Source organism: Osmerus eperlanus, chromosome 14 (assembly GCF_963692335.1).
Source record: "Osmerus eperlanus chromosome 14, fOsmEpe2.1, whole genome shotgun sequence".
NCBI classification, from domain to species: Eukaryota; Metazoa; Chordata; class Actinopteri; order Osmeriformes; family Osmeridae; genus Osmerus; species Osmerus eperlanus.
This window is the reverse complement of record NC_085031.1, coordinates 6,183,258-6,201,963: the sequence shown is the minus strand read 5'-3', so window position 1 is coordinate 6,201,963 and position 18,706 is coordinate 6,183,258. Positions and strand designations below refer to the sequence as shown.

Here is an 18,706-nt window from a genome sequence, read left to right as displayed (position 1 = left end):
TGGTTTCTCCCACGACTTGGTTCTCTAGGCATATGGAAAAAAAACGAAGTTTCTATGTTCATAAAGCTTTACTATTCCTCTTGCATCACAGACCCCCCCCCCCCCCTCCCCTCAAACGCACACTACAAAACATGACAGAAAACAATTCATATAAAAACAAGTTAAGATATTTAACAACAAGTTTGTCCAGCCTTCTTGTTCACTGCTAACAGATTCAATACCTACCTACTGGTAGAATAAATTAATGTTAAGCTGTTAAAATAATGGTATCAACCAAACTTCATAAATATACAGCCATATACAGGAAATCATACAATTTTGTGACAACACTTTACACATACTGTATGTCTTCGACAGTGTGGGGTTGGCCATGGATGTGAGCTGATATGGGGACAAGTTGCAGCATTGGGTAATAAAACCAGTCTCAGATGACAACGATAATGACTCATGATCCCATTCTTTCCAATGGTTCCATTCTGAGCTGCATCATAACAAAAAAAACGCAAATCCACACAATACTTCACAGTGTGATCTCCACACACGTCATTACATGATTCTGCGTCTGTCCTGCCCAACCCTGTTTCTTGTCCACTCCCTAAATACTGCTGCCAGTTGTGGTGGAATGGTGGGGTGGGTCCAGAACCTTCGACAAGATAGTACATGTCTGGAATCCTCCCAGGAGGGCAATATTGAAAGATAATGACATTAATGTGGTAACACAACACATTACCACCCATACACAAACACACACCATTCAAACCAAATGAAATGGGTAAGGCTAGAGGACTGAAGCATTTGTACAGTTTGGCTATTTCATACACCAAAATTAATTTGATATATATACATATCTGAAGACACTGTAGAACACAGACCATGTGTTCGTTCAGAGCACGGTGAGAAAAGGTAAACAGAGCTCAAGGTGACAGCCAGCCATCAATGAAGCCATCCGCCAACCAAGCAGCCAACCAGACAGCCAGCTGACTCCCACCACAATGACCGGAGGAGGGGTTTGCCAATGTTCTACAGGAAGTGGCCATTCTGGATCGACCAATGAACATGTGTCTGCAGTGAGGAAGGTGTGTCTAGGACACAGTAGGGTGTGGGGGTTGGGGGGGGGGGGGGGGGGGGGTCTTTTAGCTGTTCCCCTGGTGGATCTGTGTGGATCTGGTGTATTTACATTGGTGAGGATTGAGGAACGTTATCCCTCTGGTTGAGTCTGCGATCTGAACGTTCCAACATGCATCATCACCAGATTACTGGTCCTACATTTCCTAGCGGATAGACACATAACATTTCTACAGTTACTAAGCTAAATGCTAAATCTTTACCCTAAGGATGATTCTATCCTAATGTCTGTGTTTCTTGACCTTTACTGGACCTCGAACACTGGGGTCAGACCACCCACAACAGAAAATCCTGCACTTCAAGCCACTACTCCTTCCCTCCCTCCCTCCCTCTCCCTCTCACACACACCATGTCCTCCTTCCTAACTCTTTATTCCTGTGTAGAAGGTTCTAAAGGATTTCTGCCTTACATGTGAGGTTTCTTAAGAGCACCAATAACATAAATAACAACCTAACACATTTTAACACACAAATTAAAAACAATCAAACAAGGACTTCCTTCTCAAGGAAAAAGAAAAAGATTAAACTTTCTTCAAGTTCATGTCTTCTCCATGGCAGCTGCCACGCTTGTCTGTGAGCGTGTCCTTCAGTGTGGTTTCCATGGAACCTTGCTCCCATGAGTCCAAGCACCAGAACGGGTGTGGCTATACGTCCAGGATCTCCTCGGCGGTGCCACCGCAGCGTAACCGGTATCGGCCGGTCCTCCAGCTGATGGTGGGGTCCCACAGCGCAGACAGGAAAATCTGAATGGTCATCGACTCCCTAATGAACCAGGCCACAGCATAGTCCAGCTTGGAGAAGGCTAGAGGGCCGCCCTGCAGGGGGACAGGGGTGGAGTTAGGGTTAGTTATAGTCCAGAGGCCTGTCCTACGAAGCAAGTTCGACATACCTGGGATATCTTTTAGTGAGCTGGCTTCGCTAAGACTAACAACCGCCAACGCGCTAAGCCGTGTCACGACAGTGGTTATCAACTCCTTAACTCATCCCATGATTTCCCAATCTAGCCATGAGCACGTTCACATAACAGGGGTGGTGTTTGCTCCTAGAACATGGACAAGTCTACCAGAGCCGCATATTTTACACAAGATGAGCAAACTATAATATCAAATAAATATGACACATTTTTTACAGGATCCAGGCTAAAAGCCCAACTGTTGCCGCTGCCGAAGTCAGGAAGGAAAGCTAGTAAAACATGTATAGGCTTCCCAATATCACGGCCCAACATTAAGGCACAAGTTGGCCGAGACCTGACCACGATTACAATTGTGTATTCCATTAAATGAATGTGTCACAGTGTATTCTCATGGGTGTAAAACTATTTTAGCCTTATTCTTTTAGCTGCACGACACTATTAAATGTTTTTTTGAGCAAATAAGGAACAAATGCAAAACATAATTCAAACCAGTAAATAAGGTTACTTATAAGCAAATCGTATAAAGGCCGGATGTTCTAGAAACAATTACGACATTTTCCAAGAGAACTGATGTCGTCACTAGGGGATGCTTTCATACGTGTCGATCTGTTATCTAGAACAAAACCTGCTCCGGAGCAGTCTAGGTGTGCAGCATAAGTTAACCCGTCGCTAACCCCAAATCATGCTTTGTAGTATAGGCCACAGGCCCCAGTTTTACCTGAACTCCTCGTAGCTGTATGTAGTCAGCAATGAACCAGGCTAGGCAGTGGCACATGAAGAACACCATGATGTCCCAGCGGAAGACATGGTGGGCTGCCCAACCGATGATGAGGCTGGCCACAAAGCACTCGGAGATGGGCTCACAGATGGTAGCGGGCAGCATGTTGATGCGCAGCTTGGCCCACCTGGAGGGAAACGGCAGCGTCAGAACGGGCTTCTTCGACCCTGGGTACCACACACACCCTACAGTGGTGTGGATTGTACAGTACAGTACTGGGACTGGAGCTAGGATTTTGGCGAAGAGCTAGGACTAGCAGGAACCACCTGATCCCAGGGACTAGGGCGGCCAATGTACCTGATCATTCGCGACTGAAACTGCGCGATGGAATAGGAGCCCGAGTTCTGCATGGCTACCTGTGTTGCCATTGAGAATTTCCATCCCCTGTAAGAGAAGTTCTCCAGTTAGACATTGGGAGACACATCGTTCACATACAGGCACACACCTCCACAGGCACACTAATATGCAAACAAGGCATGACGGGCACACAAACAAAAGGTCACCTGTCGGCTATGGCCTTAGCCATGAAGTAGTCCTCAGCGATGTACTGGGCGAAGGCAATGAGACCTCCAGCCTGGTCCAGGACGTCCTTCCTCATGAGGCAGGACATCCCCGTCACACACTTGATCCCTGTCACGTTGGCAGAGATGTAGGAGCGTGGGTGGGACGTGCCGAAATACACCTGCAGCACACGCACGCACACAGGTAAGAGATTAAAACCATACAGGAACGTTCCAAAAAGTTATGGTTTTTTTTTTGGGGGGGGGGGGGTTCTACTCATCTGCTAAGAAACTCCACACACCTGTTCTAAGGTAGCGGCAAAGCCCTGCCTGTCAGCCACGTACGGGAGACCATGAACCAGCCCCACCTTCTCAGTCATCTGATTAGCCATATCGGTTAAGGTATCCGGTTTCACTGTGGGCAAACGCAAGGCACATTGAAACTGGTTTTCACAGATTTCCTTCTAGGTTTGGTTGCACGTCAGCTGTGGGGCGGGGCAATGGGATGGCTGCCTTACCTCGTATGCCACTGTCACAGATCCATACCAGGTCATACTTAGCACCCTCATACCCGGGCATCAGGTTGTTGATTTTAGGGTTGATGCCAACCTTCTTCCCCCCTGTACCAAACAGTCAGTTTAGATTCAGAATAAACACTACATCTCTCTCTCTGTCTCTCACACACACACACACACACACACACACACACACACAAGAAACAAACAATTACACGATACCCTACACCAGCACACGTTACTTCACACACACACACACCAAATAATAATACAGCCACTGTTTGGCGAGCGGAAGGTGGTTAGAAGCTTACCAATAAACAACCTTGCATCAACGTTAGGATATTTTCCCAAGAGCTTCTTGCACACGTCGATGGCTGGATCATCTTGGTCTTGAACACACAGCAGAATTTCATACTGAGGAGAGAATAGAGAGGAGAGTGGGCATGGGAGTGGGCATGGGAGTGGGCATGGGAGTGGGCATGGGAGTGGGCATGGGAGTGGATGGGTGAGTAAGAAAGGAGAGGAAGAGAGACAAAAGAGACTAAAAAGACTGACCAGTAGCATCTCTCAGAAGGTGTTACTGCTACATGTTGGACAACTAGCTAATGCTGCAGCTTTCACCAGGCAATGAGGCTAATCAGAGATGTGGGAAGTGGTGCTCTGTGTGTGTGTGTGTGTGTGTGTGTGTGTGTGTGTGTGTGTGTGTTTTCTTCTGTGAATCAAGGACAAATCAAATGGGTTCGTTCAAACTTGAGAGAGCTTCTTTTGTGGATGCCCTTTGATAACAACCAAATTAACTTGAATTATTTCAATATTTCCTTTTTAAGATTACTTTGATTGTACAGGTAGGGGTGTGTGTAATGCACATAGGTGTATACCTTGGGATAGTCCAGCTCAAAAAAGGTCTCCAAGTTGTTGATGAGATTGGGGTCCACTCCTTTAAGTGGCTTCAGCAACGAGACACCCATTAGTTTACAGTAGGGTTGCTTGGTCTCAGGAGTCTTCTTATTGAGATGGAGGCGGCTACAACAATTACAAAAGGAGAGAGGGAACTTCAATCACTAGAGACCTCCCTTTCACTCACTGCAATATATTTTTAGATACTGTTAAATATATGTTAAATGGTAGCCAACAGGATCATGGTGTAACTGAGTCAGGATTAACATTTTGATTTCGTAAAGGCTGCAATTTGACAACTGCGGTAATCTAAGACCGATAGCTCAACTAGCTAGGCTAATTTGCTTGGTACATCAACATTGTTGAGGGTTTGGGCAAGGCACACATAATTCTACAGAAAACATTGACCAATTTGGATGGTAAATACCACTGGCAGAACTAAATTGCTAGCTAGCTAGTTAACCAGACGCTAACGCTAGCATAACTGTTTGAGCTATTCCCTTTAGGTTGACAAAGATGCAACAGTGTAGGGAACAACATGCATTTAAATCGATTGATTAACTGTGTATGTTTGGCATTAAGCTATTCATTCATGGTATTGTATAATAATAAAGATCGTTTTTCCCGAAAATGATCAGTGCTTCTCATAAGTTAGTTATGCATGGCTCAATGAACATTGTTCTTCCTGTTCCCTAACACGTCTTAATCATCAAAACAATTTCCTCTCTGTGTGTGTTATATATCTTTGTTACCATAACGTTGTCTTACGTTGCTGGTTAAAAGTAACGCTCGTGCCATCACTGATCGTGTGACCACGACCACCGGAAAGATCCCACTCAACTAGTCGCTACGCTGCCTAGCTAGCTAGTTAAATGGTTCTACATGGTTGGCTAGCAACCATGACCAGATCCCCATGTAGCCTAGCTAGACCAACTATGTATGTGTAATGCGGAGGTAGATTTTTTAGTCAACAAAACAGAGTACACATGCCCTATACAATTAATATTTTAACAACAGGTTCAGTAGCTACACGAATCTAATGTGTTTATATTGGTAGCTTAGGTTAACAAGCTAACTAACGTTGGTAAACAGTCATAGCTAACCCAGCTATCGTTAGGTGCCGATACTTACACATAGATGATGGACATGAAATGCATGAGCCACAATACAAAAAATAAAATGAAGCCAAAGATAGAAAATCCTTGCATGGCAAGTTCCAGAAGGGCCATGATTGGTATTTTGTGGAGAGATTGAGGGTTCTAGCAAACGACCGAGCTTGTCCAAACAGCCCCAAGCTAAGCCACCGGTTAGCCACCTAGCTGTCAACCCGACTGACAGCACAGGGCGGGTAACTGTGGCCTCTCTGGCTCTAGTCTGTGCAACATCGAAACTTCCGGTGGTGTGGGCTGGGGTATTGGAATTTCAAAATAAAGTGTATTTGTATGTCTACTGTTTGTGGTTGTGTTCAGTTGTCTCCTCGTAAGTTACAATGTCAACGAATAACGATACCAGCAAAATACCATGTCAGTGGTCAAGACATTAAACATTAAACTAAATAACTGAAATAAGTAACACGAGGCCTATGGTAACAAAGATATATAACACACACAGAGAGGAAATGGTTTTGATGATTAAAACCTGTTAGGGAACAGGAAGAACAATGTTCATTGAGCCATGCATAACTAACTTCCTTATGAGAAGCACTGATCATTTTCGGGAAAAACGATCTTCTGGTTTAGATAGAACCATACAGAAACAGGTAGATAAATAACTTGCTTTGTGACAATAGGTAGTAGCTTAGTCTTACACTAGCCCATATGCTGATAAATAATTAAATACATGCATTCCTTTTTTCTACAAAAGACACTTGGAGAAAACCCCTCCATAGGGGGTTTGGGCAGAGGGTCCCAAGGTTAGGGTTTGTCTCGGCCTCCAGGGAGTTCGCATTTAATTTTCTTGGCTCAATTTGTATGTGATGTGTCGAAAATGTATTTGTGGAATTTATATATTCAAAAAATGTATCCAGGAAAAGCTATAATCAGTAAAAAGTGGGGACATCAAATACCAATCAGGTGACTACATTTGTTTCCAAAATGTCCACTAGAGGGAGAGCCTAACTCTCAAACGGTACCAGTAATGATGGCTGTGGTCTCTTTTGAAGACACCATTCACATTTTTTACATTTGAAGTATATTCAACAAGCCCACTATTCATAACCAAATCAATGAATGAACCGTCTGAGTAATGTGCCTTCAGTACTTTTTATTTACATTTAGTCATTTAGCAGTCACTCTTATCCAGACCGACTTACAGTAAGTACAGGGAAATTCCCCCCGAGGCAAGTAGGGTGAAGTGTCTTGCCCAAGGACACAACATCATTTGTCACGGAGGGGAATCAAACTGGCAACCTTCTGATTAATAGCCCTATTCCCTAACCGCTTAGCCATCTGACCCCCCTTGTGTGATAAGTGTTGTGTAAGTCAGGTTTCCAAAGTATTTCATCATGCAGCCTACAAGTTAATTGCTAACCAAACTACGCAGACCAGTTCCACCGATCTCATCACATGTTCGATCATATTTTTATCTTGAGGTTTCAGTTGTCACAGTTCTGTAATTTGTACGTCTGTTAAAACTCTTCATAAACGTATCTGAATCAATGTATGCAACCGATATTATTAAAGTCATATGTAAAATACATTATATGTTATTAATCTTGAATTAAACAAGTATACAACTGAAATTGTTCCGTCTTTGTATATCCAGTAGACATCAAAGAAATGCAGGAACTTTACTGACCAGAAAAGTCATACAGTACAATACTACTCTGCTTTATTTTGTAAGAAAAATATGAAATTATTATAATTAACTATATGAAAACATCCATATTTCTTACAAAACTAAGTACAATTTTTTTTTTTACTGTACTGTACTGTCTAATACAGAACTAGTATGCAATGACACTTCACAAAAAAACATTCAGGTATGTGCAACCAGGTGTCTGGCCAGGTGGTGGCGCTGTTTGAACACTTCCCTGCAAATGGGGCAGCTGTGGCGCTTATCCCCCCTGGGGATTCTGTCCCCTCCAGACCTGGCAGAAAACACCCTCTGGTGGTGGTGGACAGTCCTCATGTGGGCCACCAGGTCGGAGGTGAGTCGGAAGGACAGGCTGCATCTGGCGCACCAGTTCTGACCCTGCAGCCGGAGGGGGGAAAGGGACGGAGAGAGGAGAACATGAGGGGTGGGAAGGGCCTGTGCCTGGGTGTGGAGGGCCTGGGTCTGGGGAAGGAGGGCCTTGGCATGGGTCTGGGCCTGGGCTGGGGTCTGAAGGAAAAACCCTGGGGCCTTGGACCAAAGGGATGTGCTATTGTTAAAGGAATGAGGCCCAGTGCTGAGGGACGTTATGGGGTCTGTTCTAACCAACAACGGGGTGGCCTGGGGGAAGACAGAAGCTGGGGCTGGGTGTGGAGGCTGGGAGAAGGCACTCCTGCTCTCTGACAAAGTGTCCAAGCTATAGCCTTTGATAGCTTGGTGAATAAATGAGCTATGTCTGCTCATGCTTGAAGCATAATGTTCTCTTATGGTCAATGGTTCTCCTACCATTGGCTGCTGCAGGTCACAGTGGATCTCATCCTCCTCTACCTTAAAGTGTTTCCTTTTCAGGTCCCTACTCTGAGCCACTGTGGTGTCAGCCTTCCTCTCCATGTCCCGAGCCAGGTTGTGGAAATCTGTTCCAGGTTTGCTATCCAGAGTTCTCCCCTTAAGGGAGGATGAGGACTCCGGCTTCACTGCATGGGAAGTATAGTCTTTTGGAGCAGGATTGACAAAGTCTTCTTGGCTAGGTGAACTGTGTTGATGAGGGCTGTTGGATGTCATTCGCTGGCTGCACAGGAACCTTCGGTGGGCCAGGAAGGGGAACTCGGAGTCAAAGCTCTGGTTGCAGTGGGGGCAGATGTATGGAGGGGCACCTTTAATAAAGAGATCTAGATTGTTAATCTTTAGCATTGTCTGTGGAATTAGAACATTTGTGAAATCTGTGGAATGTGCGAAGGCTGTTCAAATGGCAATAGGCCAATCTCATCTTGAAATAATTATCTTTGTAGGCGTACCTTTTCCTTGGACCAGAAGTGGATGAAGGAGAAGCAGCTTGGCTAGGTCCCTGCTGTACCAGACCAGCAGTTCCTCATCTTTCTCAATCCTCCTGAGGGCTCTGTAGAACAGCTGGCCGTTCTTCAAGTACGCCTCCATGTTTTGCTCCTCGGGACACCGGGCCGACTGGACGAGGCGCAGCCACACCAGACCGTTAGCGCACATAGAGGTGTGCACCTGCTGCCTCAAATATAAGAATCCACTTGTTAGACGCGACCCCGTAAAGCAGCGCCTTGTACCAGAGTAAATTGTTTTTGCCATTTAAAACAATGACGTGCAAATGATTATGCCATCAGGTAGTTTCCTCACCTTTATGATATAAGGCGACGTTCGTCTGTCCATAGATTTGAGAGCAATGAAAGCGATGCTGTCGTAAGCGGAGGTGTGTTGCAGCTCGCACGGCCCGAATACAGCGCTCACCGGGATTTCACACGTGGTGTGGACGCGCGTAAACATGTCCGTTAACCACCGTTGCGCAGTCCTGGCCTCCGCGCTGCAAAGTTCTTTGGGACGAATAGCAGATGCCTCAGTTGTCTCCTGTGAATGATGTCAATGTCGTTTTCAAATGTTTAATTCACAACAGAGTGTACAAATGCTTGTTTGGTAAACAAGTGCTTGTTGCTCAATGACAATGCATGCGTAAAACTTCTCCATAGAAAATCAACAGTCCTGTAGCCTAATGACATAACCGGGCCCTTACCATTATGCTAAAATCCCCTCTCAGGCTCGGACAGATTTCAGTCAGCGTCTTGCGTGGAGTGTGAAGATGAGCATCGAACCTGCTGTGTGAGGAAACTGGGGTGAAGAGAAGGTTTTTATAGGGTAATCTGCTGCGATGAGTTGTGACAACTCACCGCCCCTCCTTCATCTCAGATTAGATGACACTAATAATATCTGACAATCAGAGGGATTAATAAAAGGGACAGTAAAATGAGGTCAGAATGAGAGTCACTGTCACGGAATGCAAACGCCCCTGAATGAAAAGCCCACTCACAATCTATCACAATTAGTCTACCTTCAGCGGTTACGATGAACCTATGGTGTCAGTAGCCCTAAATATAATTAAAAACAAAAATAAAAACAATTTAAAAAGGCTGCTATAGGAGAAGGCCTATCGTGTGACATAAATAGACCTACAACTCGTCTGAGAGTTGTTGTCTTTAGTCCCGCCTGTCAGAATCTATTAAATAGTCAGGCTTTGCTTGAATGCAATCGAGGTTAAAATGTATTTGGTGACTGCGGGTGACGTTCTGGTGTGCACACAGAAAGGCATTTCCCTCCGTCTAATAGTCTTGAGTGTAAAGCAGGCTAAACAAGGTTGGTTGAATAAGGCTGTTTCTGTGGCCTCCGGCCATATATATCGGTTCATTGACGGGGTCACCAAGATGCACGTTTCCCCATTCGACAGTTGGCACCCGACGACCAAGACCATTTTGTCACATAAATTGAAAAATAATGTGACAACATAATAAACTCACAGACAATCCCCTTCTGTATGTGTATAAGTCACATCTTGAAAAAGTTTCGCGTGGACAGTCACAGAGAACTTTGATGAATGAGATCTGTGGTGGTTGAAAGACGCAAAAGAGCATCTGTGCTGTGTGTCCTGCGCATGCTCTCAACGGTGAACCTCTGTATTGTGTGATACGCCCATGTCCCGTTTCTTAGCTCCATCGCCTTAATCCAGCATATGAATAATTACCAACAAGTGCTCTTAGAATTTTGAACGGTGGATTTATCAGAAAGAGTGAAGACTTAACATGTCATGTAATTGTTGTGAAATGTTTTCCTTATTTATTCGTGGTTGCGTGCACTTGTTTTTTCGGCACGAAGTCTAGCCAAGCAGCAGGACAGTGTACGAAGAAATATGGTCCTAATGGAGAGACATTGGACAAAAATATCTGCAGTTCTCCTCACAATTACTTTAAACGCATTGCTCTGTGAGAGCGAGGACCCCTCATGCCATGGAGCGTTTGATATATATTTTGTTTTAGACAGGTAAGTGTGCTACATAAGACAATACTTATCCCATGCGACTTAAACCAATATTTTATCATTTATAATCTGGTAGTTTATTGTGGTAATTACTTTTTTGTTCATGTCAATTTTCAACTATTTCTTCTCCTTCCTCTTTTAGATTCACTTTAATCATTCTTCAAACATCTAATAAAAAACGACTTGACCTTATCTCTAACTTAGCTAAGATAACATCTAGCCTGCACAGTGAAAAATAGGCCATCTCCTTAGACTCTAGTAGGAGACTGCAGACTTCTAGTTTCAAAGGGTTCGCAGGTCTGAGTCTGTCCAGTCCTTGTATGGGTGTGTTTAGCTGCTCTGGAGACTGTTTGGTTCTGTTCTGGCCTGTCCTGTCCTATCTTGTCCAGTTCTTTCCATTGATCCAGCTGGTGTCCCTCTCTCTGCAGATCCGGAAGTGTGTCTGGAAATTGGGGGGAGATCTATGGATTTGTGGAGCAGCTCACCAACCGATTTGTCAGGCAAGAAACCGATCTTGTGTTAAGTTGAGACAAGAACAAATGGCTTGAAGGACTCATAGGAACTGTCCCATGTGTTTGTCTCATACGGCCCAACTAGCTTGTACACCATGAATACTTGTGTCACACAAACAGCTAGTGCAAGAAACACAAACAGCCAGGGTGAGTCATGAGAAACAACTGTTTCTGTGTGTGTGTGTTTACACTGCAGTGAGCTACGCACATTCAGAACTATTCCTCTAGTCTGTTAATGATTGATCAAGGTCTCACAGCGTTTACTCTGGTCTGGATCAATACATGACGTGTTGTGGACACACTGATGCTCACATTCACTGTGGCATTTGACTCAAATGCAGAAGTAGCCGCCACTTAACATTCTAAAATAAGTCTTGGATAATCACACAGCATATGTGGGATATTTATAAACATAATATTGGGGCACTAAATTTAACACTGGTTGGAACAGATGGTTGTGGTGGCCAGACAGAAAGACGGACACATCTGTTATGTTAGAGCAGGAGAGTTGGCTTTCAACAGAACTAGCGCCAACTCTGTAAGTGGCACTTAGAGACTTGTTAAAACAACAGAACTTGTAATCAGTTGAGTTCAATTGACTCTAAATTGTATTGCCATGTGTGTGTGTGTGTGTATTGTGTGTTTGTGTGTGTTGCAGTCCTAGGATGAGAGTGTCCTACATTGTCTTCTCCTCCAGAGCTGCTGTGATTCTTCCTTTGACTGGCAACAGGTATATCTCTGTCTCACCCTTTTTCTCTCTCCCATATCTTTCTCTGTCACACTATCTCCCTCCTCTCCCTTACTCTCTGTCTCCCTCTCTTTCTCCCTCTTCATCTCTCTTTCCCACCTCTTTCTCTCTCACACACTCTCTCCCTCCTCTCCCTCTCTCTTTACCCCCCCTCTCTTTTTTCTTTCTTATGGGCAATCAAAACAACAACAAAACCACTATTGATGTGACCACCAACACTGTCCTGCACACTCAGATATCCTTGTTATGATTTTCACAGGAGGGAGATAGAGGAGGGTTTGAACCAGCTGAGTCAGATAAGACCAGCAGGTGAAACGTACATGCACGAAGGCCTGATATCGGTACGCATCTGAACACGTCTCATATCCCAACTAGATGTAATAAAGTTTCATACTATGTTTCATCATAATCAATGTTTTTGTTGTATCTGATATATTGTGTGATATTCTGTATATTAGTTTACAGTGTGTTGTATTTCAGGCTTCTGAGCAGATGAAGGCCCAGACTAGCAGGTCCTCTAGCATCATTATAGCCCTGACTGATGGGAAATTGGAGGTCTACCCCTATGAACTGACTGTACGAGAGGTGAGGCGACACATGTTTAAACGCACACATACATGTAATCTCTCCCGTGCGCTCACACACACATGAACACACACACACACAGTGTTGATCTTTGCTCTCCTCCACAGGCCAACACTGCCAGGGAGTACGGTGCCAGAGTGTATTGTGTTGGAGTTAAAGACTTCGATGAGACTCAGGTACAGTCTGAGTGACTGCTGTTGTCTGAACATTTGAATTTCACTTTATAGAACTGAGAGTGTGCTGTTCCTTCTCTGCTGAGAGACTGGGATCCTTGATAATCTGATCTCAGTCAGAAAAATGGTCCAGGGACAGTTTAATGAGGAACTTGATACAAGCAGGACAAATATTAGAATTAGACATGACGAGTTACCTCATGAATGCCTGTCTGCCTGCCTGCCTGCCTGCCTGCCTGCTTGCCTGCCTGTGTGTCTGTCTGTCTGTCTGTCTCTCTGTCTGTCTGACTTCTTGCCTGACTTCCTGCCTGACTTCCTGCCTGCCTGCCTGTCTGCCTGTCTGTCTGTCTGACTTCCTGCTTGACTTCGTGCCTGCCTGCCTGCTTGCCTGTCTGTCTGTTTCTTTGAGGCTGCTAGTAGTCTGGATAGGAAGTGATGAGGAAATTCCCTAATTGGATCATGCCAGCGCCAGCTTCCTGTCCATGTAGCAGAGCACATTAGATGAAAGCCACCGTGGAATCAACAGCAGACCAATCCCACTGCTAATCATGTGTACTGTATTGTACAGTACTTGGTTGGGTTAGGGGTGTGCATTGCTGTGCTGTGTTGTACAGTGCTAGAGTGTAGCAGTATAGCGCAGCGTTATACTGTGTTGTACTGTAGAAACAAAAGCAGTGATTCAATTATCCAAGACCTAACCACCAGATCACAAACCTCCATATCTACAGCTGGCAGATATAGCAGACACCAAGGAGCAGGTGTTCCCTGTTCTGGCAGGCTTCCACCAGCTCAAAACCATTGTGAACTCGGTAAGGCTGGAGCCACCATATGAAGTTTCCTTTAAAAAGAAACATTAAGGTGAGCCATTTATTTATCATGGTCATTTTCCACATTTACAGATTTTGAAGCAGTCCTGCACAGAGATATTGAGAATCGAGCCCTCCAGTGTTTGTGTAAATGGTGAGTCTCAAATTAGAACTCCTTAAATCCAAGTTAACGTCCATACAGATGGAACGATATTGCGAGATGTGGATCAAATCAGCATCAAATGGTCTCTGTTACCGTTTGTGTGTTTGTTTGTTTGTTTGTTTGTTTGTTTGTGTGTGTGTGTCTCAGAGTCTTTCAACATTGTGCTGAGGGGAAGTGGATTCACCCGAGGGAGGAGCACGGAGGGTGTGGTCTGCACCCTCTCTGTGAACCACCAGAGCTACAGTCAGTCAGCACACACCCACACCCACACACACTCACTCACACACACACCTACACCACTCCAAACATCAGATCAGTGAGACAGCCGCTATATTTGTAGTGGAGGAGGAGAACAGAGGAGTCCTTATGTAGTCTGATGATGGGCTGGAGCTGCGCTTGCCTCATCACTCTATTAAAAGAACAGAGTGTCTGTTTAACGGAGAGCTCAGACACAGCTGTTTCTCTGTCTCTCAGACCAGAGGCCCACAGTGGTGCAGGACAGCTATCTGCTGTGTCCAGGCCCAGTGCTGCACGAGGTGGGCCAGTAAGTGCTGCCCCTTGCACTCTATCCCACCCCAACTCTATCCTCAATCTCTTTTCCTCTCTCTCTCTTTTTCTCTCAGTAAGTGCCCCGGGTTCATCCACTAATAAACTTCCTATGGCTACTATATAAGGGCAGTGGGCACCCATTGGAATGAGTGGTCTCAGTTTGAGTGGTTGGAGAATGTTTGCTGTGCCATGGTGCTCTAGTATAACTGGAGCCAAGCACTGTTATGCTGCAGATGCCAGGCTGATACTTCAACTACTTGACCTACTTACTGTATCAAATGAGTTCGATCATAGACAAATACACATCTTGTCTCTTACGCTCTAACTCACTCCCTCTTTGCCTGTCTTATTCTTTTACTCATTAATGTTTTTGCCTTTTACAGAAATATAGTTAGCACTCATTTGTATTGAAAATGGATATTGTTTTTCCTTTTTCCTGACCAGGTCAATAGAAGTTCTGATCAGCTTGAACAATGGCCAGTCATACATCTCCAGCCCTATCACCATCCACGCCACCACCTGTGTGAGTTCATACAACAACACCAGTCTGCTAGCTCGCTACAGCAGAGGCCAGCCATACACACTGCACTGGGCAACAATAGTCTCTTCTGACTGGCTTTGCGTGGGTGTGGTTATGGTTGTGTGTGTGTATGTGTGTGTGTGAGAGAGAGAGAGAGAGAGAGAGAGAGAGAGAGAGAGAGAGAGAGAGAGAGAGAGAGAGAGAGAGAGAGAGAGAGAGAGAGAGAGAGAGAGAGAGAGAGAGAGAGAGAGAGAGAGAGAGAGAGAGAGAGAGAGAGAGAGAGAGAGAGAGAGAGAGAGAGAGTGTCTAACCAGCAGTGTGTTTCCTGCCTCTTGCAGTCAGACGGGTGGCTGGTTCTGGTGGTTCTGCTGATCCTGCTCCTGCTTCTGGGCCTGGCCTTGCTGTGGTGGTTCTGGCCTCTCTGCTGCACCATTGTATGTGCTACATCCCCCCATCCCCTCCTACTGTAATTGAACCATTTCAACATTGTAAAACACAGTAGTATCAATGTATTAAGACTGTCAAAAGGCTATTGTATGGATGATGATTCGGCCCGATGTGCATTCATTAAGTAAACCGGTTTAGGAATAAGCAGTACCATTGATGTATGGAGGTGGTTGGAACAGGAATGTGATCTGGGTCTTTGGTACTGAAACCTGCAGGTGATCAGGGACCCTCCACCCTCCAGACCTCCACCCCCAGTGCCAGTGTGGGTGAGTACTGGATGTTACAGATCCATTGGGTTAATGATGAGGAGGAAGATGATGTTGATTGTGATGATGTTAATGATCCTGATGGTGATAATATTGATGATGATTATGAAGAGGATGGTGGTGATGATAGTTCGATGATGATGATGGTGAAGAGGACGATGCAAATAGTGCTGATTATGATGGCTTCCTCGATTCCAGGAGTCTGAGGAAGAATCTCTCCCCAAGAGGAGATGGCCCATGGTGGACGCCTCTTACTACGGAGGCAGGGGGCCTGGAGGGATCAAACGCATGGAGGTACCACACACACACAAACACACACGTGGACAAGTCAAGCATGCACAAACACACACGTGGACAAGTAAAGCATGCACAAACACACACGTGGACAAGTAAAGCATGCACAAACACACACATGCATAAAAACAGTAAACACACACACACACACACTGGTAATGTCCCGTCCTGGTGGCCCCTACAGGTGCGCTGGGGTGAGAAGGGCTCCACAGAGGAGGGGGCTCGGCTGGAGAAAGCCAAGAATGCTGTGGTGACCATGCAGGAGGAGGTGGAGGAGCCCATTATACCCAAACCCCCTCCCAGACCACCCCCCATCTACCACCCCCCACCACAGTCCAAATGGTACACTCCCATCATGGTAAGTATGTATAACCAGGGTAACATCCAAGATAACTGTGTAAAATCAAGTGTCAAAATCATTCCCTGTAACTGTGTGATTCGTCCCTCTAGGGAAGGTTTGATGTGCTGCGGGCGTTGCTCAGGAGACAGTATGACCGTGTGGCAATCATGAGGCCCACAGCTGGGGACAAGGTATGACTGGCTCAGAGAAACACAGAGAGAGAGACAGAGAGAGAAATCAGGGATAAGGGATGAGAGAGAAAGTTTTAGAGAGGGACGGAGAGGAAAAAAGGGGAGTGAAAGGGAGAAGCTTGAATTGGAAGTAGAGTTAGATCTATAATAGTAATAATATAATACCTCTATGATCAAATTGACATTGATCAAAACTGACATGTCACTAGCTTAACCAGTGCATTAGCACACCATGCAGACTGGCTAGTGAGTCATATATGGGGTACAGGGGGCTGACAGGTCAATTCCACTCTGTCAGAGAGAGGAGGGAGGAGGTGACAAGCAGATTTAGCACTCAATCGCATACGGAATGGGGGATCTTCTGAAAGTGTATGCGTGTCCCAGGTCGACTTGTGACCTCTCTGCCTATTAGCCCCATTATTCTCGGTGAAGCCGCTGGCTGTCAGCGCTGAGGACAGCGCTAACGCGCTTGACTGCCATAATGAGCTGGGTGGCCTTAACGAGCTGGACTAGATTGCCTGCTAACGAGGTAGCCACGGTTGGAGGGATGTGGGCAAGAGGGTTTACGGTTTCCTGACCTCTGTCCTATCAGTCATGCTATGCTAGGCTCACATGCAGCTCTAATGAAGGGTGTAGTGTCTTTCCGTTGGCTTGTCTTGATGTGATGCAATAGATTTGTCTATAGGGATGTGTGTGTACATACAGCAGGGTGGCAGAGGAGACGTGCTGAGGAGAGGGGGAAGGGATGGAGGAAAGTTGAGGAGAAAGTGGATGAGAGGGAGAAGGGATGAAGGAAAGTTGAGGAGAAAGTGGAGGAGAGGGGGAAGGGATGGAGGAAAGTGGAGGAGAAAGTGGAGGAGAGGAGGAAGGGATGGAGGAAAGTGGAGGAGAAAGTGGAGGAGAGGAGGGAGGGATGAGAAGAGAGAAGGAAAAGGGGGAGAACAGAGGAGCCCATTTGTGCCTGATTAGTGTTATTCACTAATAGCCCTAGCTGTCATGACACAGCGAGCATCACGCCACACTACCATCTCTCCACCGCTCCACCATCCATCAGCAGGGACGGCTGCCTCAATTGAGTTCAATTATGATACATTATCGTAAATGTCAACGCTGCCCCGTGTTGCCAAAACAGCTCCCATGATATGTCACATATAGCGCCCATACATTCACCCTGGGCTCACTCATCTGTAAAAGATGAATCTAATTGGTCTGAGATGTACACATTCATATCAATGGCCTTATAAGGAGTGATGGTGGCAGGGAATATTGAGTAAAGCAGGTCTGGCATGATCTGGCGTGGTGGGTTGTAATGTTTGAGACCAGTAGACAGCAGGTCTGGATGGTCTCAGGAGTGCATGTCTGTCGAGAGGGCGCAGTGATGGATGATCAGTGTCAGAATTTGTGTCATACAGACTAGCCTGTGTTAGGGGGCCGTCACTAACAGTTCATGACTCTCAGGGTGATGGGAACAAAACTGATCTAAACTAGTCATATTATAGGGGTTAACAGGGTTATATTGGCAAATGAGTAAAGGAATCATGTAATATGTAGACATTAATCATTTTTTTGATGTTTAACTATACATGAACTGCAAATATATTTATTGGAAAATTCTAAATAGCCTGCTGAACATTTATTTTGTGTTTTGTCTTGATCATGTTTCAGGGTCGCTGTATGAACTTCACCAGAGAACAGAGGCAATAGGTTAAAGATAACTTTTCAATCCTAAAGGGATAGTTCACTATAAATTACAGTGCTGTGGGTGTGGGTGTGCCTTTGACGTGTGTCTTTGTCCAACATCATAGAACATTCCATTGTTCTGTCGTCAGACTTCTTTTTGCACTGTCAGAGGGTGATTCAAGGAGGAAGAGGTTTAACCTGTATAGCTAATTGCTGAAACCAGATAACTGTTTTACAGATCGCTTGTCTGTCAGTGGGCCTAAGTTAAATTTCCCTGACAACTATGTCGGTATTGTTTGTCAACCAGCACAGTCTGTGATGACATAAGGTCATATTTTTTTATTATGGCTATTTACCAAAGAAAAAATTGCAGTGCATTGATTGTCTGGGTGTTTACCTGCGCTATTAGAGCTGCATCGATGTTTCACTTATTGTAAATAAATGTGATTTTTTTCTAATATTGTTGGTGTTTTGTTTGAACAACATTTCCCTTTCTTTAATTTCAAATCGATCACCAAAAATACTCACATTATTTTATGCTCCCGATTGGGAACATTTTAATCA

At 45.1% G+C, this 18,706-nt stretch overlaps 3 protein-coding genes across 4 annotated transcripts; 1 reads left to right on the top strand and 2 right to left on the bottom strand.

Moving 5' to 3' along the window:
• Nucleotides 1–151: 151 nt before the first annotated feature.
• Nucleotides 152–6,097, bottom strand: ugcg (UDP-glucose ceramide glucosyltransferase). Its single transcript, XM_062478216.1, has 9 exons — nt 5,859–6,097; nt 4,709–4,853; nt 4,142–4,244; nt 3,834–3,935; nt 3,618–3,730; nt 3,319–3,497; nt 3,113–3,199; nt 2,756–2,942; nt 152–1,939 (listed from the first exon to the last, which is right to left on the bottom strand). The coding sequence occupies exons 1-9, from the start codon at nt 5,954–5,956 to the stop codon at nt 1,769–1,771; spliced, it is 1,185 nt and encodes a 394-aa protein (XP_062334200.1). The 5' UTR covers nt 5,957–6,097; the 3' UTR covers nt 152–1,768.
• An 894-nt stretch (nt 6,098–6,991) lies between these two features.
• prdm8a (PR/SET domain 8a) lies at nt 6,992–9,711 on the bottom strand. Of its 2 annotated transcripts, none has more exons than XM_062478070.1 (4): nt 9,574–9,711; nt 9,183–9,410; nt 8,834–9,057; nt 6,992–8,692 (listed from the first exon to the last, which is right to left on the bottom strand). In XM_062478070.1, exons 3-4 carry the CDS (start codon nt 9,036–9,038, stop codon nt 7,704–7,706), a joined length of 1,194 nt encoding a protein of 397 aa, XP_062334054.1. In that variant the 5' UTR covers nt 9,039–9,057; nt 9,183–9,410; nt 9,574–9,711; the 3' UTR covers nt 6,992–7,703. The 2 variants fall into 2 exon arrangements, with proteins under 2 accessions (XP_062334054.1, XP_062334053.1); XM_062478069.1 differs by having other exon boundaries at nt 8,834–9,053; nt 9,574–9,705.
• Nucleotides 9,712–10,508: 797 nt separating this feature from the next.
• Nucleotides 10,509–18,590, top strand: antxr2b (ANTXR cell adhesion molecule 2b). The gene is made up of 17 exons (XM_062477831.1): nt 10,509–10,871; nt 11,297–11,368; nt 12,039–12,110; nt 12,388–12,469; nt 12,609–12,713; nt 12,821–12,889; nt 13,615–13,695; nt 13,786–13,846; nt 14,003–14,098; nt 14,330–14,399; nt 14,849–14,927; nt 15,263–15,358; nt 15,587–15,637; nt 15,836–15,931; nt 16,116–16,289; nt 16,382–16,462; nt 18,128–18,590. The coding sequence occupies exons 1-17, from the start codon at nt 10,741–10,743 to the stop codon at nt 18,164–18,166; spliced, it is 1,455 nt and encodes a 484-aa protein (XP_062333815.1). The 5' UTR covers nt 10,509–10,740; the 3' UTR covers nt 18,167–18,590.
• Nucleotides 18,591–18,706: the final 116 nt, after the last annotated feature.

Excerpts from the sequence above, each read along its gene's own strand:
- ugcg (XM_062478216.1), bottom strand. The coding sequence starts at position 5,956 with ATGGCCCTTCTGGAACTTGCCATGCAAGGATTTTCTATCTTTGGCTTC. Across the intron at positions 3,936-4,141 it reads TGATGCAAGGTTGTTTATTG|GGGGGAAGAAGGTTGGCATC; the intron begins GTAAGCTTCTAA and ends TGTTTGGTACAG. Across the intron at positions 3,731-3,833 it reads CTGTGACAGTGGCATACGAG|TGAAACCGGATACCTTAACC; the intron begins GTAAGGCAGCCA and ends GTTTGCCCACAG.
- antxr2b (XM_062477831.1), top strand. The coding sequence starts at position 10,741 with ATGGTCCTAATGGAGAGACATTGGACAAAAATATCTGCAGTTCTCCTC. Across the intron at positions 11,369-12,038 it reads CTCACCAACCGATTTGTCAG|TCCTAGGATGAGAGTGTCCT; the intron begins GCAAGAAACCGA and ends TGTGTGTTGCAG. Across the intron at positions 15,359-15,586 it reads GGCCTCTCTGCTGCACCATT|GTGATCAGGGACCCTCCACC; the intron begins GTATGTGCTACA and ends TGAAACCTGCAG.
- prdm8a (XM_062478069.1), bottom strand. Across the intron at positions 9,054-9,182 it reads CGTCGCCTTATATCATAAAG|CAGGTGCACACCTCTATGTG; the intron begins GTGAGGAAACTA and ends TATTTGAGGCAG. Across the intron at positions 8,693-8,833 it reads ACTTCTGGTCCAAGGAAAAG|GTGCCCCTCCATACATCTGC; the intron begins GTACGCCTACAA and ends TCTTTATTAAAG.